At 41.7% G+C, this 26,524-nt stretch overlaps 3 protein-coding genes across 3 annotated transcripts; all 3 read right to left on the reverse strand.

Moving 5' to 3' along the window:
• Window positions 1-16: 16 nt before the first annotated feature.
• On the reverse strand, window positions 17-6,331 carry slc18b1 (solute carrier family 18 member B1). Its single transcript, XM_070842504.1, has 13 exons — window positions 6,187-6,331; window positions 4,330-4,425; window positions 4,157-4,230; window positions 3,057-3,204; window positions 2,658-2,814; window positions 2,408-2,544; window positions 2,206-2,307; window positions 1,999-2,090; window positions 1,625-1,720; window positions 1,440-1,514; window positions 1,157-1,250; window positions 520-569; window positions 17-412 (listed from the first exon to the last, which is right to left on the reverse strand). The coding sequence occupies exons 1-13, from the start codon at window positions 6,283-6,285 to the stop codon at window positions 358-360; spliced, it is 1,275 nt and encodes a 424-aa protein (XP_070698605.1). The 5' UTR covers window positions 6,286-6,331; the 3' UTR covers window positions 17-357.
• A 2,630-nt stretch (window positions 6,332-8,961) lies between these two features.
• Window positions 8,962-21,339, reverse strand: tulp4b (TUB like protein 4b). Its single transcript, XM_070842883.1, has 15 exons — window positions 21,322-21,339; window positions 19,331-19,600; window positions 18,333-18,461; window positions 17,993-18,154; window positions 17,546-17,726; window positions 17,344-17,451; window positions 17,072-17,238; window positions 15,435-15,659; window positions 15,056-15,290; window positions 13,713-13,836; window positions 13,393-13,537; window positions 13,136-13,229; window positions 12,906-13,049; window positions 9,400-12,758; window positions 8,962-9,078 (listed from the first exon to the last, which is right to left on the reverse strand). Exons 1-15 carry the CDS (start codon window positions 21,337-21,339, stop codon window positions 8,962-8,964), a joined length of 5,478 nt encoding a protein of 1,825 aa, XP_070698984.1.
• A 1,560-nt stretch (window positions 21,340-22,899) lies between these two features.
• On the reverse strand, window positions 22,900-25,261 carry myct1b (myc target 1b). Its single transcript, XM_070842860.1, has 2 exons — window positions 25,129-25,261; window positions 22,900-23,995 (listed from the first exon to the last, which is right to left on the reverse strand). The coding sequence occupies exons 1-2, from the start codon at window positions 25,181-25,183 to the stop codon at window positions 23,493-23,495; spliced, it is 558 nt and encodes a 185-aa protein (XP_070698961.1). The 5' UTR covers window positions 25,184-25,261; the 3' UTR covers window positions 22,900-23,492.
• Between the last annotated feature and the right edge of the window lie 1,263 nt (window positions 25,262-26,524).

The raw sequence follows: 26,524 nt of genomic DNA on the forward strand, positions 1-26,524 counted from the left end.
ACAGCAGCACGCAGAGTTTCAGAACAAAAGGCACATTTAGTTTGTGATCTGGACGTTGAACGTTGTGCGATCTCCAGTGCTGGACTACAATCATTCATGTTACATTCCTCCAAAGTACAACTTGAAAGTTAGTACACAGTATAAAATAATTTAATTAATTCTAATGTACCAGTTTACATACAGTTGTAAAAATCATTACAATCTCTTTAACACCAAAAATGTATAATTTAAAAACATTCAAATGTAATTAATAATAAAAACTATCTAACTAACTCAGAGGCTGATGCCTACAATTAGTTGAAACATTGAGATCACGTTTTGTTCGGTACGGTGTCTTTCCACGTGTCGCTGAGGGCTTCATTCATTCAGCAGAGGCGTGCTTTCATCTGTTTGTCGACTTTCTCCTTGAACACTTAAAGTCAAACATAAAAGTGATAAAAGTGTCACAACCACAGCCGTTGTTGGACGCATGATTACAAATCATAAATCTGATTATCTTATGTGAAAGCTCATGATTACCTTTGATGTCGTGGGCGTTGAATGAGATAGCACACGGAAAGCAGAAAGGCCTGAGGACAGAGTGGTCTTTCAGTTTCATGCATGGAACAGCTAAGAAACGAGAATCACACTTCTTTTTCTATCAGTCTTCATGGTGTGTTTAACCCCTAAATGATTGCCAGGCTTGGAATCACATTTCTCCATCGTTAAATGCAAACTGTGACAGTCTAATGCTGTCTCTTTCTCACTGGCAACATTTTACAGGCCTGTAAATCAACTGTGTGACCAATGCGAACGCAAGGGTGGCTAATCATTTATTCTTGATGATATGGTCGTAAAATGGCAACAGGGATCTTTCAGATCCACACAGGAGACAACACAAATGCTAATAAGTGAGAATGTTCAAGGATTCAAAGGATTTTTATTGTCAATTTTCCTGTATGTACAAGGACAAACAGAAGAATCGAAATACCGTTTCTCTCTCACCTTAACAAATATATAAATAAATAAAAATAAAACAAAGAAAGAAGATAGAAAAAATATAAAGAATAAATAAGAATCAACCTGTATACAACAGTGGCGGTAGTGCTGTGTGCGGTTTCATGTGCCTCATGTGTTGTCTGGCATGGATACGAGCCACGTTCAAACTGATACTTACGGCCAAAAATCCCACGGCTCCCTGGACTGCAGCTGCCCACTCAAAGCTCAGATGTTGTGTAATAAGGCCCCCCACTACTGGGCCATAAAACGTCCTTTGAAAACAAACAAATTTAGACTTTTAAAATCACTGACCAAAACATTAAAAATATGCATCAACCAGTGGGAAAAATGATGTAATACATACAGTACTATCAACGTCTACGGTCTTTTTTTCTAGATTCAAATATGGCATCTGATTGGTAAATGGCTTTTGGATGTCAGTAAAAGCCAATGGGACTTACCCCGAGGACCAAACGGACGTAAACAGTCCAGACACCATTCCAAGAGTGCTTAAACCCTCCTCAAATCCTTTTTCGCTGCAAATAAGACAAGAATATGGAGTATGTGTTTCAATTTGCATTACATGTACATAGAAAAAACAAAAAAAGGTCATGAATGTAGGAGCACAGCATGTGAAGCCACTTACTATGCGTGTGCAATGATCTCAGGGAACGTGGGGATTGCTGTCATGCCCAGAGAAAACCCAATTACAGCAAGCATGAGGATCAGCAACCACAGCTGACTGCACATGCAAACCAACAAAAAACAGGGAAAAAATATAAGCTGATACCTTTTCAAACGTATAGGAGTTAGTTCTGTGAATGAGGGAACACATTACACATTGAGTCCTCCTCGTCTTGAAAGAAGGACAAATCTTTTGCTCAAGGAAAAGTCTTCATCCTGAGTTAAGCTAACAGGCTGTAGCTCCATATCAAATAGACAATTATGAGAATGGTCTCAAGCTTCTCACGTCACTATCAGCAAGAACGCGAATAAGCTTAGTTACAAAACCTCGCTCACCTCGAGACGCCGAGGAAAGGGACGGGACCGATCAGACAGAAGCCAGCAGCGGTGGAGATACCTCCTGTCACCATGAGCCAAGGCCTGGTGGCCTGAAAAACACCAGCACCAACACACACGGGGGATTTAGTTCAACTTCCAAATGACAATTTTACAATTATGAAAGGATTATCCATGTTTAATAATGCTGGTTGCTTTCATACTCACAGGATATTTATCAGTAAAATATCCAATCACTGGCGATGCCAGACAGTATGGTAATGACAAGCCCAGCATGATGAGCCCCACCTGGCCAGTTGAGAGACCAAACTGGGAACAACAGAGAGGGGAAAAGAGTCATTCATATTCATAACAATAAACCTTCTTTTAACAGAATGTGAGTTCACTTTACTGAAAGAAAGGAAAATACCTCCTCAATAGCGAACAGAGACAAGGTGGCATCCAAGAAGCCCAGACCTGCACTGAGGGTGAATATCACATAACACAGCACAACTATTTTCGGGTGAGAGAGAAGCCGAAAGAAGGAGTCCTTCGAGGGATCTGCCTCTGAGGGATGAGCAAAAACAAATCTCACGGTTACAATCAGAGGGAGGTAGAAAGATTTTTTGATTGAAATGACTGAAAATAACAAACAACAAGCTGAAATCTCCAACTGCTACCAAAGGACGGCAGGACGTAAATGTTGAAAGGAACCATAATCAGTAGGAGACATCCAAGAAGCAGAAAAGGGACTTCATATCCGAATGACTGGTATAACCACCCTCCGACCGGCGGCCCCAGAATAAGACCAAGTCCTGTGAAAATCTCCAAACTACCCTGAAGAGAGAGAAACACAGCATGTTAAAACATGCAGCTACTATCAACGGGAAGAATCTGAGCATCTTTCAGCTTGAACAGATCACTTCATACTGTATTCCAACAGCAATTTATTATATTCCATGGCACTGAATGAGAAATGGGAGATACAAAAACAACACTAGCTATAATGCTTTTTTTGTTTTCTCGTGATTCCAATGTCTAAACAACACGGCAGTGACGCACAGATCGTCTACACTCACCATAACAGTCGCCACATTGTTTGGGAATATTTTTGCTGTCATGGCAAAAGAGGAGGTCATCGCAGCAGCGAAGCCCAGGGCGTCGATGGACCTTACTACAAAGCACAGAGCAATGAAAGAAGCACCCGCAGGAAGCCGATCCAGTAATCTGCAGAGAAAAGAAAGCAAATGCAATTTATGTAAAACAGGAGTCAAAATGGACTGAAACAAATGCAGACTGACTAAATTGGCTGTTGTTTCGGTCTTAAATAGTCTGACTTCAGACATAACAGCTAAGAATCACAGTTTTTACACCAAATGGAGCCACAAATTCGCATTTTTCCGCCGTCAAGTGGAAAATAACAAGACCCATGAACACTGCAGAGACAATAGTGTTTTTATATATTATATATACTGTTTCTCCTTTTTAAAATGGCTAAAGATTCCCTAGAACAGAAAGACACTAGTTTTTATTCAAACTGGAGCAAATGGTGCATTTGCATTTGTTGGAGCTATTTTATCTGCAGGTTTATGCACACTGAGGCTCCATAGCAGTGAGTATTAGCAGCAGAGGGACAGTGTATGTGGATCAACTTTAAATTAAACATCACTTCCCATTATTTTAAAAGAGCAATTCAACCAATGCAACACTGTGGCTCAATGGTGTGTTTTAAATAGTTTCCAACAACAATGGAGCTCTTTGGCACAGAAATAACACAGCAGAAATTGATTACACAGACAACACCTGATAGAAGAACCAATTTACTGTTGGTTTTGTCTTTTCAGATTTATTGATTGTAAGAGTATAGAACAAAAAGGCCTTATCCTTTAAAGCCAAACACCTCAAATGTAAAGTTCGGCCTACATCAACAAGTGAAAACTCTGAGAAAGCTACAACTTCTAGTAAGTGAGCAAGTTTTCTAGTGACTATTTCTACTATACATTTAAAATCAGTATTCAGGTTGCAACCTGAGTGCTTAGGGTTAGGGTTAGGTTAGGGTTAGGGTTAGGGTTAGGCCCTGAAAGACTTGCTGAAATATGTTACGATAACTATATCATATCATTTACGACTGTACATAATATATCTCTGTGGCCATTATCACTACTGATACAACACTTACCCAAACAGAATGGTGCAGACTGACGACACAAAAAGCCCAGCAACAAGCATGAACTTTGCACCAATTTGGACAATCTGATACAGCGACAAAGAGAGATGAAATTACTGTACAACCGAGGAGCAAACAACACATCACGTAGCGTGAACTGCTGAGAAATAATGTCATATACCTACATATTTCCCCAGTATCAGTGAACCAATTAAATTGCAGATGGCGTAGCAGCCAAATATGAGACCGATGACAGTTTGATTCGCACCCTTCTTTACTGCCTGTGTGGAAATATTCAAGTCATGCGTTAATGGGTCTGAGGAGAAATGATTATTTCAAGGAGACAACAGATGAAATAACAAAAGCAATACATTAGGATGTGCTATTAAAGTGAATAACACAAGATAACAAGAAAACACATTGAGAAAACAGAAATAAATGCATTTATCAAATAATTCTTCCTATTTAACTCCTCAAATGATCAATCAATCAGACATTATCTCTTACATGTTAATTACTCCAATATGCCCATTTGTTTAACAGTTGTTACATGTGACGTCACCTGACCTTACTTCACCTGAGACCTTGTGTTCAAAGATCATAACAGAGCCAGTCATTCACTGGCCTTCAGGGAGGCTTTGGTGTCTACCACATGATCACTCATTCACTCCACCGAGAAAACGCTGCGACCGATGGATGTTGTGCAAACTAACACGATTTTCCTCTTCTTTTATTTGGGGAATGATGCTGACACATTGCCTTGCCGTCTTTACTTTGAACAGCCTTCCTGTTTGATTTTGTCTTGCTCCTGCTGTTTGACGTTACACATCACTTGTGTCATTTGCATTTTCCCACCGTTCCAGCTACGGATTTAGACTTTAAACAAGACATTTAAATGCTGACACCAGTTACACATCAGTGCAGTAAAGTGCATCCACAGGATTAAAGAATGTTTTGACACAAGCTGAATTTCACAACACAAGTGGTGTAGAAAGCAAAGGCATGCAACAACAACAAACAAGGAGCAGTGAAATATGGTGTAGAATCTAAAAAAGTAGAACTCAACGCAGTTTTGGCAAAGATGGAGCATCTAATTGTAGATGACTGCAGTTCTGCAGGTCACATATCCATGTATGGGGTCTACAAAAGACTGATATGATACAGCAACACTGGGTAGTCAGTCCCCTATTAGCCTCACTGACAGTATCAAACCTTTCTAATGTGGCACCCTTTATATAAGTTGTAGTTTTAAGCTTTTAATCTGAGTAAGTTGTGTCAGGACCACTGCTGCCCTGACTACGACCCCTGCTCTGCTCTGCTCTGCTCTGCCTTGCCCGACCTGGATACCGGCTCCTGCCCCCAACTTCAGAACCTTTGTTGAGCTCTGATCGCCTCGATCAGCCCTTGTACCCAGCAGCTAAGTTTTGGATTATTTGGTTAGCTGTTCGCTTTTAGTTTGTGGACGTCAGCCCCTGTAATTCAGCAGCTAAGTTTTGTATTTGCTTTGGTAGCTGTCCGCCTTTTGTTGGTTTGTTGTTTTTTGGGTTTCGGCGCTCTGCCATCATTCCTTAGTTTATTCCACCTTTTGTTCATGAGGAGTGGCAGCCTCATCGTTTTGTATCCTCCTAATTCTGTTGTAAATAAACCCGTGTGTGACTTGAGGTTGGTTTGGTCCTGTGTCCACATTTTTGGGTTCTCGGTCAGGCTGGGACAAGTTGCAAGTTTGTGAGAAATCCCTTTGCCCATTTGGCCTGTATAACTTATATATACTTATATAAGTGCTGCAGAGATACTAAATCAAATACAAGTCATGGGGACCTTATTGAGGCTGAAGGACATTGCCTGGTATTTGCTTATTAACTAATCATTAATTGATTACCAACAATTGTATTATTACACCAGCTTTACAACCTGGCAACACATCTGATCTTAAAAGTTATTTATTAACCATTAAATCTAGCCTGTGTAAATTCTGCTGGCTGAATGTTGTGAAGTGAAAGTTACAGGATAATGTTATCTATCTCTATATCTATACAGCTTACCTCATGGGGGAAAAATGGGCCTAATATTGAGAAGCAGATCATTGAACTGAAGTTGACTGATGCCATTGATATTAAGGTGAGAATCTGCCGTCTTGTCATCCTCGCAGGAGGATCTGTGGGTTCAGCTGGAGGGCTGTTTTCTGACGTGACTACAACGGAAATAAATACAAGTTTAAGGACATTTATAATACTGACTGTAAAGCTCGTGATCAGTCAAATGTTAGTTAAGGGTTAATTCAGCTGATTCAAAACAGTTAATCACTGCAATGGATTGTGGTTAATATCAAACATTTATGACACAGTTAAAGTCACCAACCTCCTTGCTGGGGATCAACTTGCGGGTCCATTTTTACTCCTCAGGGTTTCGAGTCCTTTCTATTTATTCAGGGCAGAAATTAAAACGGAGACATAACGACACACAGAGACGACGATTAAAGCTGAAAACACAGACAGTCCGACAGCTCCTGGACGGGTTTTCAACGACGAGAAACCTCAGCGTGACTGTCTGCACTTCCTAAAAGCACTTTGGCGTCAAATGAGACAGAAAACATGCTTCCCTGTACTGCCTTCAAAATAAAAGCCTCGGTATGGAACTTCCGGTGGCTGCACCAGCCGTCCATCCCATGACCCCAGATATAGTCTAAACATCATAAAGACTAACAACACTGCCTTCTTTGAAACATTCCACATTTTAGTTTATATGGCAACCTCAAATGAATCATCACATCATAAAAATAGTTTTGATTTTTGATGAATAACTACATTAAATTAATAGTTAAATTAATTGGAACACACTTTTTTTATGATTTAATTTGGGTTTGTTGGATTGCTTGAATAAAACCTACATTTTTTTCTGAAAAATATTACTAACATCAGTCACACATGTGTCTTATATATTTATATATGATATATGATTCAGACAGCACTTCAAATGATCCCTTCATAACCACAACAGACTAAAGGATGTAGCCTGGTCTTTGCTCCTGGAGTCACTAACTTTGTATCAGAGAGTGAAAGAGCCAAACTGGAAATGAAACATGACAGCAAAAAAATTTGGAACAGTGTTTTTATTTTTATCACATTTTGGCCAGCCTATAGGTCCATGTAAACCTATGGTCATATCATATTTGTTTCCTTCACAAAAGAAGAGAAAGAAAAAAAAACAGGCAACCAACTATTCATTAGGCAGTATTGCTGATAACTGACACGCACGGTCGCTGAAGTCTCTGAAGCTGCATTAAATGAAAAGCTCTTCAATGAAAACCTTCTGCGCTAAATTTCCTGTAGCCTCTCTCAAAATACTTTCTTCATATAATTTTAAATAACCTTCTATTGGCAAATGAAAAATGTCCACACATTTCCACATTTGTTTCTTTATACATTAGCACCAAATCTACGTGAATCTCACTCCTACTAACAGATAATCTTAACAACTTATGAATATGTTGTATTTAATACCTTTGCAAGTTTATTGTTCTCGTTCTTTTTTCTACAAGTGTAACATCTAAAGACTCTTGGTACCATGTTAAAGCAAAGGTGAAGTACAAAATTACTAAAATTAGCAACATATAAGCACATTTTTCTAAGCATATAATGATAAGTCATTTACTAAATACACAGTGCAAGCAGCTTTTTATTTTCATTTGCAGGTACAACATCAGTTCTATGTAAGCAGCGTTATTGCACACAAGCTCTATCTATCTAAAGCAGCACTGAATCCAACGTGGCAAACTACTGATGTAGTAGCATCATAAACACCCATTGAAAACAACACAGAGCCTTCCAAGTTTGAGGTTCACCGAGAGGATCTCAGTGTTTATGCAAATTTTTGTTTGTGGGGATCATTTTATCTCCGACTAACTTACTCTCAGTCAAATTTTTGGTTATTTGCAAACACAAACTTACTGACAATCATAGAGGGGAGTTTCGGAAATTAAAGGAAAAATGTAAATTTACACATGAAACTACATGATCAGATCATAACGGCTCTGACTGAATAATGATTTACAGTACTGTGGCCAAAAGAATATGATTTACTTTGTTCATTGCACCACTTCATAGAAGTATCATGAATAGAAAATATACAAACTATGGTAAACTGTACTCAACTTTTCATGTTGCAGTTACAGAATCAATATATTCTTCTATTGCATGTTCAGCAATTTGAACATTATGTAGAGGATATTTAACAAAACAGACTTTCTTGAGCAAATGTGATTGGAATGAAGAATAAACGTACAAATAAAGATATTGATCAGTTTGATATTCTTAACAAAACATTAATTGTAATTTTGAATGCCACCGTACCTCATAACGAAGGTAACATTAACATCACAGACATATATAAAATATCTAATAATTTGAAATACACTGAATTAGCCATTTGTTTAGAAGAGGGGAGGTATATTTGGCACCTCATGTGGTACTTAACCTCACCACTGCTTTTAAAATCCATTCCAACATCTACTTAGTTTCTTTTGTTTATTCAGGGAAGGTTGACATTTTTTATTTCACTAAATAACACTTGAATAATAAATAAAATTAAGTTGACTACATTCAACGTATGAGCTAGAAATGATGGAGTAACTGGTATCATCATCCATCCATAACTGCTGACTTAGACTGACTTTGCCTTTGACAGACTGTCAATGATCTATCCTTAAAAAGAAGAACCACCACAACGCTGACATTGTCCCAGATACAGCCCCATACACTGGGATGTAAGACTGTTGTGGTTTCTTTTGAATTGGTCTACAGCAACACAAAATAACCTTTTCACTTTAGCCTTTGAGTCACATTGGCCAAGGCAACAGCAAATGCCTGCACTGCTGAGAAAGGATACTGGAAATCCAAAATATAGGCATTCCCGTCAATTCTCCCAAACTGCATCACCTAAAAAGGACAGGAAAGAGGAAGTGTTAACCAACACAACAGTTACTGTTGAAATTGATCTAGGGAGGTAACTAAGAAATATCTTCTTTTCTCTTTTAACTGTCAATGATTTTCTTGGTTTTTACAAAAAGTCAGAAAATAGTGATAAATGCAGATCTCACTTCCCCAGAGCTCAAGGAAATATATTTAAATGATTTATTTTGTTTAACAAATACTATATACTAATATTAATTAATATTAATACTAATAAAGCAAATCATTACTTATTATTTGAAAAACTGAAACCACTGAATATTTGGGTTTTCTTTCTTATTACATTACCTGTCTACCATCCAGCTCAATTTGAAAATTCTTTGCGGACTCCTGCGTGACTCGTCCTCCAAAATCAAGCTGGTAGACCTGGGTGGCTTCGTTCCACAATGGTTGTTTATTGGCCATAACATAGACAAATCCTTGGCTTCCCAAACTGCGGTCCTCTCTTTCATTTGCCTTGCGGCACTTTATCTCCTCCAGCTCACTTGCCATACGCATGCTGCGCTTGTTCTTCCAGCTCTTCTTACTGCTCTGGTTCTGGTTCATGAGCTCATCGCCGCTAATAAACAGCTCCGGCTCGCTCTCTGAGCTGTCCTGGAACTCATTTGTGGTTCTGCTCATCTTCTTGGTTTTATTGAGTTGCTCTCTCTGCCCCTTGGGCTTCTTCTTCTCTCTGCTGCCAAGCCTTGGGCTGGAAATGAGCGTGTTGAAGTCAGATAGCGTGCGACCTTCCTTTCTGGATTTGCCCTCAGAGACGGTGGGCATGTTGGCCTCCTCGGCTCTGCTGTCCAGTCGTTTGCGGCTCTTCTTGTTGAAGCGCTCCGACTCCTGCGGCACGGGGCTTTCATTCAGGGATGATGGCTCTGGGAAGTTGTTGGCAGACTCTGCTAGATCTTCTGTGGCACTTTTGGATGGCGGTAGCTCAGTAGGTGGAGGAGGAGGAGGAAGCGGGGGTGGCGGAGGCGGTGCAGTAGGAGGTGGAGGGGAGAGAATTGGCTTCTCTAAAATCTGGTGAGTTTTGGTAGGGAGAGGTGGTGCTGGAGGGTCTTGCATGGGAGGCGGACAGGGGTAAGGGTTCCAGGGGTGGAGGTTGACAGGGTGCAGCTGAAGTCCGGCACATGAGCTGGCTCCTGGATACATTGGAGGGAGAGGGCAGCAGGCCAAGTTAGCAAGATTTGGAGGATAACCTGGTGGCAAGACCAAGTTTGGTTCCTGCTGAGCAAAAGGGACTGAAGCAACGACTTCATTTGGAGAGCACTGTGGTGGAGGGTTCTGTAACGGCTGAAGTGGAGGACCACTGTGACCCACACCTGGAGGAAAAGGCGAGAGGGATATCTGGTAACCTGATGGGAAAGTAAGAGTGCTCGTGCTCTGACTGGTTGGAGGCTTAGTCGTGAGGACAAACGGTAGCCGAGTCATGTCCAAGTGCTGAGCCTGACTGATGATGAGTGGAGGCGGTTTATGAGGCCCTGGTGGAGGAGCTAACATTGTCTGTTCTGGGGTAAGCCAGAACTCCTCTGTGGTGGAGGTGTCCCACTGGTAAGGCGGAGGGCGTTTAACTGTCAAACTGACATCACCGAGAGTCAGATGGCGCACAGATTTTTCAAGGTGACACTGCTGATTTAAAGTCTCATCTTCGGTAAACGCTGAGTTAACATACACCGTTCTGTCCCTGCTGTTGTCAACAGTACCCAGCAGACTGTAAGATGACTGAGACGCCAGGGGTGAGGCACCTTTGGAGTGCACAATTATGGTGCTGTGATGTGCTCCCTTCCCTGGTGGGAAGTCCTGTCTCACCACCGTGCCCCCTGCAATGCCGCTGCTTGTGGTTCCACCACCGCTAACACTGACACTGGTGCTGCTGCTGTTACTGCTGCACTGTGTGCATGTGTACAAGGCAGTGGGCACCCTCTGCTGGTAGGTAAGTGCTAGTGCGCTGTTTATTTTCGTCTTGGTGGGGAGGGTTCTTGAGCTTTCCATCATCTGTGGCACCTTAAGTCCCACGTCCCTGCGGTCGCGACGTAGAGTGGCATGAATCAGACTGCTATCAATTCTCTGGGGAGGAGGAAGTGTAGCAGTTACTTGATTGGCTGGATCAGGGTAAGGAGGAGGGTCTCCGCTTGGTATTGAGTATCGAGGGACAGAGAGGCGACTCAATGTTGCTGAGCTGTAGGGAAGCTGAATTTTTTTATTCTCAGAGGAGGTGACTTTGAGCGTGGCCGAGCCGTGGACAGCATACGCATTTTGGTTGCGAATGAGGCGTCTGCGTGGTCGACAAACCTCCTCCACATTGCCACTGCTGTCAAAGGTCGTGATCCTTTCATACCCCAGAGGTGTCGGGTACTGTAATGTGACAGGGTGGAGCAAAAATTCATCTTTTTTCAGGCAGGAATCTGGTGCCAGGACACTTGGGCTGTCACAGTTTGTGACAAGAGTTTGAGGCGTTGTAGCAGCTGTAGCTGCTGCTGCGGACACAACTGTGCCCGGGTACGGAGGAGGAGGATTGGACTTCCTCATCTGAATCTCCATAGATCCGTCCATGTCATGGAACGGAGGTAAAGTCCGCGGCAAGCTTGGTTTAAGAGTGTGTCCATGCTCCCCCCTGTTGAACCCAGGCTCAGTAGTAGGAGGAGGAATCTGGGGCAGAAGATGAATCTGTTGTAAAGAAATGGTTGGATAGCCAGTTGGAGGAGGGGGCAGCGACATCTGCATCTTCAGCTGCTGCTGCATTTGTTGATGCTGCCTCTGCATCTGTTGATGCTGCTGCTGGATCTGCTGGTGCTGCTGCTGAAGCTGCTGCTGCTGCTGCCTCATCTCCAGGATCTGCTGCCGGATTTGTTGCTGCTGCTGTTGCATCTGCTGCTGCTGTTGCTGCATCTGTTCGTGCTGCAGCTGCATCTGCTGCTGCTGCTGCTGGATTTGATGTTGGTGCTGAAGTTGTGTCACTTGCTGCTGGCCTTGTTGTATTTGTTGGTGTTGCTGCACTTGGTGTTGTTGCTGCTGCTGCTGATGGAGCACCTGCTGGTGGTGCAGTTGCTGTAGCTGTTGATGTTGCTGCTGTAGCTGCTGTTGTTGCTGCTGGAGTTGCTGGAGTTGCTGCTGCGATTGGGACTGATGATGGTGTTGCTGCTGCTGCTGTTGCTGCTGCTGCTGTTGTTGTTGCTGCTGTTGTTGTTGATGATGATGCATTTTCTGCTGCTGCTGTGTCTGCATTTGCTGTGACTGTTTGGGCTGCTGTTGGCGAGGCTGCTGTGAATGAGACCGCTGTGGGTGAGGCTGCGGTGGGAGGTGGTGAGGTGGAGGTGGAGGAGGAAGGGTACCAGGAAGAAGAGGACCTATTTCCAGCCCGTTGAAGATCACCTGACCAGGATTTGAATATCTAGTTGGTACTGGATACGGTGTCGCCACAGCATCCTGCCCATGATCAGTGACAGGAACAGAAGCTGCTGCTGCTGCCGCTGCAGCTGCTGCAGTGGCTGTAGGGTTGGTCAAGACATCAAGCTGAATATTCTGATTGGCCAGAAGAGACTGAACCAGGCCGATACTCTGAGTTGGAGACATGGCCTGAGCCGGGCTGTGGATGGGAGCTATGGGAATGTTGACTGTACAAGGAGGATTGTCTCCTGCCACTCCGGATGGCCCCATCACTTTATAAAAACACAGAGGAGAACTATGTAAGTGATTTTCAGCGCATGCAAACACTGAGCCAATTGCATTGAAAATAAATACAATTATACAATTAAAATGTTCATAAGCTTATGAGCTGAAAACATTGTGTTTTTATTCATTCACACCTGGTAAATCATCCTCATCCTCACTGAACACATTGGGGTTGAATACAGGCAGGCTCATAAAGTCATGAGAAATCTTTCGCACTTCTGGAAGGTAGATTGTCATCTGTCTTGGCTGCAGATGAAGCAAACTGGTCTTATAGATGACTGAAACACAGAAGAAAGTCATGGTGACGGTTAAATTCCTCAGAATGGTCGACATGATGTGCACGCGTGACTTTTGTGACATTTACCTGCACCGAGATTTGCAGGGAGAAAAGAAGCAAGTCCGACTATTTTGAATTTTGTCCCCCAAATGTTGGATGTGACTTGAGCAAGGTAGTTGTGCTTTAAAGCAGAAGACAGAAATAGAAATGAGAACTGTAGCTGTGAGAAGAAAATGAATCAGGGGTTTTTTATCAACATAATAAAATGATCAGATTTTTTGTTTTGATCTGGACATTAAAAAACGTGACCAAGATACCAACATTGAGGTAATGCAGATTCATACCTCTGTGATCCCGTCCATAGAAAATTCTCGACGCGTCAGACTGGGAGACCGAATTGGAGGCTTCTTTGTTGGTAACCGTGGCGACCGTTGGCCTTCCTGATTGGCGCGTGAAAGTTTGGGAGATTTTCTTGATTCCAAGTTCATCCTTTGAGACAAAGAGGTAAATTATTCAGTCATATTTTTCCTTTTTATGCTACAGTTAACAATATAGTCATGAACTCAGTTAGCATGATGAAAAATGCTGTAAAAATATCTACAAACACTCTGTGGTTCAGGCCTGTGCGATGTGTTAAAAAAACTATATTCTGAGTTTGGGTGACCTGTTTCCTCTGGATAATTTTGGTGACTTCTTTCCAACCCACTCATCGCTCAGCTCAATGTCACTGGAGTCAGAGCAGTTACAGCTGTCAGTGTATGAGATCATGGGATTAACACACACCTCCTCTGGAAAAAAAAACACACAAAACAGAAAAGGTGAGTTTGAAATAAGTCCTCACGCATACTAGCATGGTAATAAATTACTCCTGTGTAAAGAAAAATATGTTTGGTGGGACCACAGGCTACATACAACCCCAGTGCAGCCAGGTCATGGTACAGACTATTCCTGTATCAAGCCTCAGACCATGTTACATCAGAGAGGAGCAGTCACCACCAGACTCCGTGTTCGTTCTTATTCAAGGTGAATGACGGGCACACCAAATAAAAATGTACTGCTATTTTAAAATGGAGCACAACTTTGAAGAGATGACACAGGTGCAGATTTAATTTCAAGGTGACAAGGAAAAGGATTTCTGACCTTTGGGAGTGTCCTGAGTTTAATGGTTTCCAGCTTCAGCTGTGCACACGCTCATAATATTAAGTTAAATATAAGAATACAGCTAGCTGCAAATTAGCTTAGCCTAGCATGAAGGCCGGAAACAGTGAGAAACTGCTATCCTGGCTTAGTCTTGAGTTAAATAGATGGTGAAATAAAAAAATGCACTTTCAAAGTTAGAATATGTATTGTTTACTTATTGTTCAGTTATTGTATGACATCTGAAAAAAGTTATTTTGGAGTTTTGGGGTTCTTGTTATAAGCTGTGGTCTTGAAATATACACCTTTGGACAGAATTCAGCTGGAAGAATGAGACTCGATTCTTCTGTACTCCAGCGCAAAAGACTAACTATTCTTATCAGCCTGCCAGCTGGAGGTCCTGTGGAATAGCAAAAATGCAATGATATTTTCTGGAGTCCCTCTGTGGCTCCATTTTGGAGAACTGTCCATGATGTCCTGGAAGCAGTTTTAAGGACGAACATCTTTTTTAATTTTAAAATCATGTACCTCTGTGATCTGGAAGAGCTCCACTGTACAAAGCGAGATAAATACTTGTTGATGGTGCTGTGACCAGGAATTGGCTTAAGAAAAAATAAATGAGTGGCTTGACTCAGTTTATAATATATACACAATGGAGATAATTACTGACAACTCACATTGTCATGTTATAGATTACTGTATTGAAAATTGGTCAAAATGGCTTACCCATGTGTTGACTATGAGATGTGATTTTATATAGTGGCAACATACTTACATTGAGGGTATATCTTCATCTATATAAAAATGCACTTGTGTGTATGTGTACATGTATATGTTTATATGCATGAGGCCCTGTAAGTCTTAGCCTACCTGCTTTGCTGTCCGTTTTGGGATCCATAATGACAAACTCGGGCCGCAGTTTACTGATGCGCCTTCCTTTGAGAATAGGCACCAATCCTCCTAAATATTCTAGGTACAGAGTGTAACAGGGTCCGCCTGCCTCAGGGCTGTCCTCTGCTCGCTTCATGGTGCAGTGGAGCCTCTCATTCCCAGCTGTGGGGTAGCTGACAAAGTCACGGATGTTGTTGGGGTCAGGGATTGGGGGCTAGAACAAAGACAGGAAAGGGCTGTAGGATTGCTGGACGCTCAAACGAAAACATATCTCAGTCAGCAGTTTTGCATCATCACAAAGTTGGTAAGAGCTGTCTATGACTGTTACTGCACAGCAATAAATCAGGGATCAATGCACCTTGATGGTGGGGATGAAAGCAGTGGTGACGTAAGAGCAGAGCAGTGAGGGCATGTTCAGTTTCCCCACGTCTTTCTCCTCTCGCAGGGCGCTAGCGATGCCCTGCTGGCATAAAAGTTGGAGGCTGGCCACCCTGTGCTCCACACGCACCACATACAGAGCTGGTCCACATGCAAGGAACAGACGAGAGTCCCTGTGACCCCAGCAGATGGTGGTGATGGGTCTCTGAAAAACAGTTACTCACAATAAAAGTATCCCTTCAGTAACCAACAACTAACATTCGTTGTCAGACGATACATTATTGCATCTATTAATCACATTTCTTATGTTGCTGATTCATCTGCTATTAATCTTTCCAGCCTTTCTGCTTTTCTCTTTTGTACTTCAGACCTTCAAAATAACAACCAGTTCTGCACACAATTCATATATTACATTATACTCGGTGCTCAGTTAATACTATTTCATGTTCAAGGACAATTCTTATGACTTGCACTAATGTAACTATATTACAGTATGTTACTATCATTGTAGAGCAGGGCTGTCCAAACTACTACTTTCATTGGCCCGCAGGAAATTCTAAAACGGTATTGGAACGCGGCCCACACATGGAACCTGCGCTGGACTGTATTGTACTTCTTAGTCTCACCACTAGGTGGAGTAACTGTCTTGAACGAGGCAGCTTCTCTATAAAATGAGTAATAGAAGAAGAAATGTGCTACAGGTGACCCAACATGGCAGAATTAAGGAAACGTGAGAGAGCAAGTTAGTGCAGAAAGTTTCAGACGCGGTGTGCGATGAGAGCACAGCTAATAACTAATGAAGATCACTTCTGCATTACGGAGGAGCTGCTGGATGTTAGCAGGCTAAAGAGCACCACGACGGGTGAGGATGTTTTTGAAGCTGTGCCAGGTGCAGTTGGCATGATCGGAGTTAAATGGGACGAGCTGTGTGGAGGTACGACGGATGGAGCTCCAGCTGGGACAGGTGAGCACAAAGGAATCTACGGTGTCCGCCGAGGGGCGGTGGGGACACACTGAACAAGAGGCTACAAGGCAAAGACCAGCTTGTACCACAACTGATAAATGAAAGCCCACTAATGGAAAGGCTGTTTTTGTCTTGAATCATATTCAGTTATCAAGCAGAATTTACCTACATTTGATTGATAGTTAGCAATATAGCTCACTTCTAGTGAGTGGCCCAGCCCTTTGTCTGTTTTTCTGTATGTGGCCCTCAGTGAAAACAGTTTGGACACCCCTGTTGTAGAGTGTACAAGGTTAGAGTTGTCAGGTTTTTTATGTCGCTGTGTTTTATATTTTTATATGTTATTTTGTTTATTCTAATCATGTTTGTCATGTTTATAATTTGGCCTTGTAACTGCAATTCAAGTCAATTGGTTTTACGATTTATACACAGAGGCTGCTTTGACGTTAGAATTCCGCTTTGGGATTAATAAAGTACTTTATCTTTGACTTCTCATTCCATTTTAGTCTATTTTGATCAACATCTACTAAAGAAATTAGAAGATCATTTCAATGCTTAAACAGAGATTGAAAGTCCTATGGCTACTGTGATATTTATTTTATTCCACACTGCTCTGTGTGACATCTGCTATATCCCTCAATTTAAACAGGACTCACTTGTGCCGGTGTTTCCAAAGTGTAGATGTGTTCTCCTTGGACGTTATAGAACTTAACGAGGGCATTCCTCATGATGGACGCACAAGCTGAGTCGGCAGAAAGCCCATGTCTCTCCATGCCGGCCACGGCCAGGAGGTCTCCCTGTGAGCACCACTGAGCCTCAACATCTGTGGAGTGAAGGAGTACGAAAACCTTGCTTGTTAAGGCTCGTATGATCAACACAATTCACAATGTGAAATGTAAATGCCAGAGCAAAACATGGATTTTTATACCTTTCAGTCCTGAGCGGATTACGGCAGGAGAGAGGTCATCATAGTTGTTCATTAAACTGATATCTCCAGATAGGAAGGTGACCGTCAACAAAGGCTTGACTCTCCGCACTTGGAGGAACAAAGAAAAGTAAATACATTAGTTTTCCACAGCCAACATATGGTAGCAAGCTGTTGCATGAACAGTGGGGGGACGTGTTTGTACCTAAAGGCAGAATATTGTCATCAGAGTCTGTGTCGCTCTCTGTGCTGTCCTCGACCAGGAAATCAGGGCAGTTCCAGGACATGCTCACGATCCCATCAGATTCGTGCAGCAGAACATGGGCAAGCATTCGTCCGTGACAGTCCATCACAATCACCTGACCATCTGCTGTACCAAACAAGACCTGAGGGGGCATTGTACATTAAACTTTAATAGATGACATGATGAAAATGCTCCGGAGCATCAAATACTTGGCTGAAACAGGCACGGAAAAAAAAAGAGCCCATTATATAACTTGCAACATCTTGTATTTGAGGACAGAATTTGAAACAAGGAAAAACCAATTCACCCAACATGTAATTTTTATTAGTGATGTTTGTGTTGTAAGACAGAGAGAAACGTTAAATAAAACAAAATTAATTTATATAAGTTCATTCACACAATTCGTACCTGTTGATCGTCGGGCGTCCAGATGCCACAGGTGATTTGACTCTCTAGGTTAATCTCGGAGGACCAGTGTCTTTGTCCGCTGACCGAGCCGACTAACACAAAGCCGTCCCTGTATGCAATGAGGGCTTGAGTGCCATCATGCGACCAAGTGAAGTCACTCACCTGGAGGAAAGAATTGTTCAAACCCTCGAGACATTTACATATACAGGATGTTGGTCAGTCTTTAGGAGACCAGACGTGGTCTTGAGAGAGGTTCTTTTTACTGAAACATTGACTCTCTTTTTAATAAATCAATGCTGAGGTTAAAAGTGTGACAGTAGAAAAAAGAAAAACCGTCTACCTGGGCTCCTCTGTCGTTCACTAACTCCACAGACCATCGTCCTTCATACTGGATCCACACAAAAATACCTCCTTCCATATCACAGGTGGCCAGTTTCTGAAAGGGTTCATTCCAACGTACTAAGACAACCTGCAAAAGCCCAAAAAACACCATCACCATTTTTCACAAGCACAGGTGGCTTTCTGCACCGAGGAACATTCATGATTAATATACGCTATGAGCACAATGCTAAAAATGCACTTTAGGCTGACTGTGAAGTCCACTGCAGTAGGAAGGAAAGTCAGCATTCAGAGAAAATACAGGCACAATGTTGGTGTTATCTGAATGTGTAAACTGGACGCATTTGATGAGCTACAGGGCATGCCGAGACATAAATTGTTACTGTGAATGATTTTACACGTTTAGAATTTTTTCTTTTCTTTTAACATATCTTATATTTCTCATTTGATTTCTATTGCATACAAGAAAACTCATTAAACACTCATTAAATACTGAATATATATATATATATTTTCTAGAATACGTTTTAAGATTGTACGTATTTTTTGCATTCAGTATGTTCATGTGCAATTTAGCTCTGTGGTATGCCAGACTACTACATATTCTTTATTCTTTTTCTACTCTATTAAGAGTTGTGATTGTTGGCTGCATTTCTATTTACCTCTGTTTGCTGTCTAGTCGTCTACATACAGATTTCTTGATTTATCCTAATACCTTCCACTGCTGCAACTATTAAATTTCCCCATGGAGATCATTAAACTTGATCTCCTCTTATTGTCAAAGACAGTAAGCACTGATGTTTAAATCATGATGGAGGATTCTGCAATGATGGGTTAAATATAAATGTCATTTCTGTCAGAAAATGTTGCGAGAGGGAATGAGATTACTTTAGAAGCGGAAAATTAGAAAGAAAATTGATATTTTCCTCTGTGGAATTGCTCTTAGTGTATTCAACTTTCTTTCAAAAGAAAAAAAACTCTGCCGGTGCCAAGACACACCTCACTGTTGTGTCCTCGCAGGTTAAAATTGATTCTCTGAGGTGTAGTTCTATCCCTCCTGCAGTGACTCGATGTAAACGTCACGCCAACAACTCCTCTCCCGTTCCCTGTGGCGAGCCAGCCCTCCTCATAGTACCGTCTCCGGCATACCGGCTTGTCCTTTTCGCTCTTGGGGACCCGGCCTTTCCACGAGAGGCAGAGGATGTTGGAGTCGCTGCAGAGGATGGGACCATGTTCCACGGCAGCCAACATCCCTACTGAGTGACCAGGCTGGTAGGTGAAGCAGAGGAAGAGGCAAGTTGAAGAGGCAATATACAACTTTTTGGATTTTTTTCATTATAAAACTTGATCCGATGTACATTATCTGTCTGTGACCTGACGTTTACATAAAAGTGGCTTCTGTCAATATTCAGTTCATTCTGGGACACACACTGTTCATCAGTGGTGGTAAACAGGAAGCTGGTTTACAGTAACTCAGATAGAGAATCCATTAGCAACAGAAACAAAGAATAATGAGAAGAAGTGCAGTAAAATAAACCATTAAATAGACATAAAATAAAAGCTCACATCTTAGACATTGTGGTGACTCCCTCTGCTGAGGAAGACTGTGTGATACGATCAAAAGCTTCAGCTACTTGAAAATGACCTTTTGGTGAGATTACTCTGCAAATTACTGTTTCCAAATTCAAGACTGAACAAGAATCTCAACTTTTTGGCCGCCATAAACACCTTAAGGTGTTCGAAAAAATGGTGATACGATTGAAAGGTCCAGAATAGCCACTAAAGGGACCCTGTGGTTCGATTGCTCCATGATAGCTTTGCATATTTGTATTCTATTTATCATCACGACAAGGACCATCAAGATGAATGACCAAGCGAAGAGTAGGAGGGTGTGTTTAACCTTTAAATTCTGCCACCTAAAGCTTCATGTTGAAAGACAAACCCACCCTGATAGAAGACCAATAAGATATATACTATAACATATAAGCCTACAGCACATACACAGATACTGATGGGCGTCTAGTTACTGAGCTTGATCACAGGCCTCAAATTAGTGGCTGAAACAAGGGCCTCATGCACTTGAGATACTTCCAAGTGAGTGTCCTTTGAGTGAACAGAGCTCGCAACTGTGAATCACCAAATGTGCCCTTATACCAGTCAAATCACCATGGCTGCTGCTCATAGTGTTCTAGCTGTTGTTCTATTATTCACTGTCTATGGAGCAGCTCCAGGATTTGTCTCCAGATGACATCATCATTACAGTCCGTCTTTTATGTGTACAGATTGACACACTAAAACTGAGGGGATTATTGAAAAAATCATTTCAATTCTATTTTAGGGCAGATTTGCGCTTTAAAAAAATGTTTGCAGCATTTTCATGTCTGCTGAAATACTGTTTCCCCTTTACTAGCTTTGTTCATTTCGGTTAGGTGTGCCTCAGACTGAGTGCATTCATTTCGACTGAAAACAAAATGTCCTAAAGGGCTCACATGTATATTTGGAGTAGAAGAAGATACATTTTCCATCAAGAATATCCACTGTGAGGATTTACCCACCTACATGTCAAACCTTTAACCCTTTAATGCACAGTTTTGCCCTTTTAATTCATCACATGTAGCTTTATGGTTATTAAAATATTCCACTGCTTGCCAGAATCTCATCTTCTCTGTCTACCCATCTTATCTCTGCATTGTACATACATAATGCTGAGTAAAACAGTCAAACCAAAGACTCAATGTTTTTTACAATATCCATAAAGTATATGCTTCATGTTTTGTGCATCGCATGTAACGTATTTCACAAGAAATAATCAGACTTACAAGATATCACTGCAAACATCTCCTCTATAATTCAAAATCAAGTTGTGGGGATGTGAATAACATTCAGCTGCACAGAATGAGTTTATACTGACTGATAAGTGGAATACATAATATGGAGTAATATTTTATAAAAGTAAGATTAGTTTCTGATATGACAGAAGTGCAACGTACCTCATAGTTCCTGGGCATGTTGAGTCAAAATTCCCACACTGAAGGTGTCCATATTTCCATTCAGGTGATGCACTGAAGAGTAATGGCTGCTCTGCTATTGGTGCTCCCTATAAAATCTAAGGGGAAGTAAAAGGCATCATATGGCCAGATATCGTCCAGCTATGCCTTAATTTAAATCAAGCAGCTCTGCACTTCAGAGTTTGCGATGAAATGATGAGAGGCTTCTTTGATGACAGTGGCCCACCCCATGTCTTCTTCCTGATGTGGCTCTGGAGAGTTGTGCAATCCTGTTAGCCCTGAAGGAGGGAGGGGGGGGGGGACGAATAAAAACACCTTTATTCAACAAGTAAGGTAATTTAAGAGAGAGAGAGACACACAGAGAGAGAAAGGTGGCTCTTGCTTAAAATAGCGGCGTTGTCATTCAGTGCATCAACCTTGAAATTCAGTTTTTCTCAGTCTCTATGCAACAGCAACACTGCATTGGAGATCAAGGCACTCGCAGTCTCCATGGGTACTGATACTGTCCGTTCATCCTATTTTACGTCAAACACCAGCCAGGCAAGGATGTGAACTCCTTTTAATATTCCAGTTAACACATGAAAAACACCATTAACGTATTGCAATGCAGATGATGGGAATGGGGAGGAGGGGAGGGGGGGACAAAAGTGGCATTTCAATCAAACAGCGATTTAAAAACAAAAAGAATGTGGATTCACAGCATCACATAAAAAGTCGAAGTGAAAGACCCACCATCTTCCCTGTAAAGCTCCCTCACTACATTACACATCACGTCAATTAAATGTCTCATTCAAAGGCGTCTTGGAGCCTGTCTGACCGCATGCAGCAGTCTGACTTAGACGATGCTGACGAGACCAAAGAGCTGCGGTGGGAAATAAAGGAGCGCTCACATCTAAGAGGTTATAGGGACAAACATTATGCAGTTGCACCTACCTGGAGCTGCTACAACAGCGTTAATCCACAGACGGTCCGCGCACAGTCAGTGCGGTCGTGTTGCCAGGCACTTCTCCGCTGGCGCACTTCGGGGTTGTGGCTTTAAAAGGGGTTGCCATGAGGCAGGTAGCACGGAAAATAGACCCCGAACTTCAAGTCCAGTTAAAACGAAAGCACCAGTACGCTCAGCAAGCCCGTCGAGCGCCACTGAAGGTCAGTGTGTACAGTTTAATAAAATTTTGGCACAATCTTAAATGGAGTCTGGTCCACAGGCTGCAGTAATCAATAACACATTCATTGCTGCACTTCAAAAGGGGGTTTATTTCGTTGTGGCAACCTCACACGGCGCACCCCATCATTGTAATGTAAGTTGAAGTGACATTCTGGACGCAAGACCTTGATGTGATAAATGTCCTGTACCTTCCTGCCATAGTGTTAAGTATTATTAATTAGGTGACTGATTTCACCTTGACTTTCCTCCATTTCACATAGAAGTTGCCTATAATGACACCAGATTCACTCTAAAATAAGTGAATCTAATGTGAGAAAGAAACTAATTTCTGTATTTTTGCACAAAAGGCACAAAGCACTGGAATATAATCATTAAATCTTTATTGTGGTATTTGATAATATAACTATCTAGCACACAGTGTTTTCCTCATCTTCACATGATCAGAGTAAAATCACCCCTGAGTCTCTCTTTACCACCAGTGTCTTTCTACTGGTGGACATCATGGGTCAGGAGATGGTCTGCAGTGGTCACAAACTAAGCATTTATATTAGAACTGCAATGATTAGATTATTATTATTTATTATTATTTATTAATTGTTTGAGTCACTTTTCAACATTGGCTTGTTCCGTCATTATACGACTGTAACTGATTATTGTTTTGAGTTTTGCACAAGACATCTGAGGAAGTCACTTTGGGCTCTGGGAAACCGTTGTGGGCATTTTTCTGTTATTTTGTGGCATTCTATGGAGAAAACAACTGATCAATTAAATGAGAAGCGAACATGCAAATGAAAATTATTGTTAGTTGCACCTCATATCTGTGTGTCATAATATAATACTGAGTTGAAACTTGCTGGCTGTGACAGCACCTTATTCAGTTATGAACTAAAGACTGAAAAGGTTCAGAAAAGGTCTGATCTCTCAATATGAGTCCACTGTCCCTTTGCTGACGTAATCCCAGAATCTTCTCCCTTTTCGGTGCACAGATTTACGTGCAAGTCTCTTCGTAGGCATGGATGACACTGTCGTAGGCAGGAGGGGGAGTCTGTGAGGGGAGGAATCCTTTAAGTCCGTTGCCGCCCAACCAGAAGGAATGTCTCTTATTCGGCACAAGGGATGCTGAGTCTGATGAGTTTGAAGCCGCTGTGTCCTCGGGCATGGTGACCTGAGTGTCCTCTCCCATCTCCAGGCCAGCTCTGCTTCTCTTGGGCTGTGGGCGAAAGGTGGAGGTCTCAACACCAGGCTTACTCCCCAGTGGGCCCACTGGCTCCAGAGAGGGCTGCCTGTAGACGCTCAGAAAAGTGCTTCTGTAAAGGCCCAGCGGGTTGTTCATGGGGTTTTGTGATTGCGAAGTGCCAGATCTCTTTTTGGAGCGCCTGGTGATCCTGATGGTGGCCTTGCGCCTGGATGCCCAGGTCAGTATGACGTAGACCAAAGCACCCAGCAGCAGGCCCACAAGCACAGATAAACAGAAGGCTAGAATCATATCGCCTGGAAAGGAAGAAAAAAAATCAGTGCAGAATGTCAGAAAAGGGGAAGTAATGTGGGATCAGGGTAATGGCTGGAAATGTTTAGTACAAGGTGAGGCCGGATGCATTGTATTGTTCTAAAAATGGGCAAGAGTATTTCCCCAGGTGGCTGTTTCAGCTGCATTTCAAGTTAGAAATAAAATCTTATTAGCATTGACAAAGAGCTGCTGCATCAGCTAAGAAAAGCACATCTCATATGTGCCAGATTTGCTTCAGGATTTTGTTCTTTTTATTGATTTTTTTATCGCTGGACACTGCTATACTGGGCACGGTGTTATATAAAATCTTACATCATACCTGTGTGTGGGTTCGCTGTCTATGTAGAATCATTGTGTTGAAGCACAAATGGATCATATCGTTGGTGTGAGACATAAGAAATGACTGACGTTCTTCCTGAAATTATGTTGTGCAGTACTATAAATGCATACTGAGTAAATACTTCCCTGACTTCTCATGAAAAGTTGCTCAAAGCAGGTTTATATGCACTTTTCCCACCACAGCTTGTTCAAAGTGCTTTGTATAAGACAGGCAGTAAGGCAAGAGAAACAAGACATTTACAAATAGAATTACACGAGAATGAAACATAAGCTAAATGGAATAAGACAGAAAAACACAGAGAGGAAGTGTTTATAATATAATTGCAGAGAAAATAAATGTAACTTAATAAAAGGGAGAGGCAGACAGGAAGGTTTTAAGCTTCTTCTATTCTATTCTATTTGTGCCAAACATGTGGTGCGTGAGAACGATGTTGTCGCTGCAGACAATAATAGATGACCCGAGAGGTCTGGTTATTTTTATTAGTTTAATATATTTTGGTCCTAAACTTATCGAGTGCTTTATTCAGAGCTCATTTGTCGATATTCATCAGTCATCATCAGTCTGAAAATGATGTTTGTCTCAGTAGCCCTGAGAAAAACGTTTCCTTTAAGTTTAAGTTTTAAGTTTTCCTTTAAAATAGAACAAAAGGTGACAACAATTTGTTGTATGCATTGAAGAACTATCAGGTCTGCATTTTACATTACAGCCTATTACTCTTAGCTTTGGGAAATAGTCCTTCGATCTTCGATCACAAGGAACAAATACAGATGCACTCACCAAGATTAAATGACTTCAGTATCTCCAAAATGGGATGTGTTTCATTATGGGCCATAATTCCACCATAAGCTGGTGTTAGATTCCTCACTGACGCCGAGCACACAGACCAACACTAAGCTTTTTCCAAGACAGGATTTTTTTTTCTTGCTCTACACTGTTTGGTATGGCGGAAACTTTGCTGTCATGCTTCCTTCCCTTCTGGCTTTAAAATTAGCAAGTGCATTGCTTATCAGTGTGGGACATAACACTGGGAAACAACGTTGTTTCCTTTTGCATCATTTCCTTAGGATCAATACTTTTCAACAATGGCTTTATTGGCTTAAGTTTCACATGTTCTGTCCAACTACAAAAACTTCTATTTTGGCTTTACACAGGTTCTTGATGGGACCGTAAGGTTAAATAAAAAGAAATCAGAACCACTGAAAATACAACCTCAGCTATGACGTAAAAAATCTTGGCAATGTTTCAAAAGTGCTGGATAAGTTAAACCACGAAAATCTCACCAACCACTAGAGAGTCTGCAGGCTATCAAGCTCCCAGTCTCTATGGGGATTTCCTTCCATTGTTGCACTGTTCCCACTTCACTTCTGCCCTCAGAGTCTCACGCTGCCATACTCCCTTTCTCTAAACTGACTTATTTATGCATTTGCATGTATGTACTTTTCTTACATTGAACTTCCCACAAATTCTTCATACAATTTTATTAGGTAAGAGGTCACAGGGAGGGTTTGAGGAAAATTCTTTAGAAATTTAGTTCAGACATTCATGTCATTAAGGAGTCCAGTAGGTGGCGCTGAAGTCTTTGCAATAAAGATTCATTTGGGGAAACTGCAGCTCTGAGCGCCTCACAGTCACCATGAGCTGTATGATACAGTGATGCTGATGCTTCTGCTGCACACACTGAATTAATGCTTTTCCTCAAATGTGAAGGACTTCATGTTGATAGTGTGTTTGTCCAGTAAGTGCTCTCTGAACCATTGGAGGACACAGATTGTTCTGCTTTGTATCTGATCATTTCTTTATTTTATGGACACATCAGGACCAGGGCCATGCTATAATGTATGCAAAAACTAAAGGCTGCATTGATTATCATAATTCTGGACTGCTGACTTTTAGAAACCTGTAATGATAGAAAATATACAGGTGGCTTATTAGAAAGTTAGAAACCTCTGATCTTGTTAGTAAAAAATGAAAAATAAGACATACCATAAGGTAATCATGTAAGTCATGAATGACTTAACTAATGTATTGTGGTCCAGATGGTTTGCAGCCCTCTTTTCCCCTTTTCCTTTCCACTGGAGGGGTCTTCTGATTAATTAAAGAGCTAGCTAAAAGACAAAGCCTCATGCCGGAGGAGGATTTCCCACAGCCTCACAACCTAAAGCAATAAAACCAT

The sequence above is a fragment of the Pempheris klunzingeri genome, chromosome 13 (genome assembly GCF_042242105.1).
Source record: "Pempheris klunzingeri isolate RE-2024b chromosome 13, fPemKlu1.hap1, whole genome shotgun sequence".
Classification (NCBI taxonomy): domain Eukaryota; kingdom Metazoa; phylum Chordata; class Actinopteri; order Acropomatiformes; family Pempheridae; genus Pempheris; species Pempheris klunzingeri.

Bases quoted from the DNA above. Each gene is read 5' to 3' on its own strand.
- tulp4b (XM_070842883.1), bottom strand. The intron at 18,155-18,332 runs GTAGACGGTTTT...TCTTTCCTCCAG, and splicing joins TGAACGACAGAGGAGCCCAG to GTGAGTGACTTCACTTGGTC. The intron at 17,727-17,992 runs GTACGAATTGTG...ATGCCCCCTCAG, and splicing joins GGACGCCCGACGATCAACAG to GTCTTGTTTGGTACAGCAGA.
- myct1b (XM_070842860.1), bottom strand. From the start codon at position 25,183: ATGGCCCATAATGAAACACATCCCATTTTGGAGATACTGAAGTCATTT. The intron at 23,996-25,128 runs GTGAGTGCATCT...CTTCCTTTCCAG, and splicing joins ACTGAAGTCATTTAATCTTG to GCGATATGATTCTAGCCTTC.
- slc18b1 (XM_070842504.1), bottom strand. From the start codon at position 6,285: ATGACAAGACGGCAGATTCTCACCTTAATATCAATGGCATCAGTCAAC. The intron at 2,091-2,205 runs GTGAGTATGAAA...GGTGTTTTTCAG, and splicing joins ATTTTACTGATAAATATCCT to GCCACCAGGCCTTGGCTCAT. The intron at 1,721-1,998 runs GTGAGCGAGGTT...TTGCATGTGCAG, and splicing joins CCTTTCCTCGGCGTCTCGAG to TCAGCTGTGGTTGCTGATCC.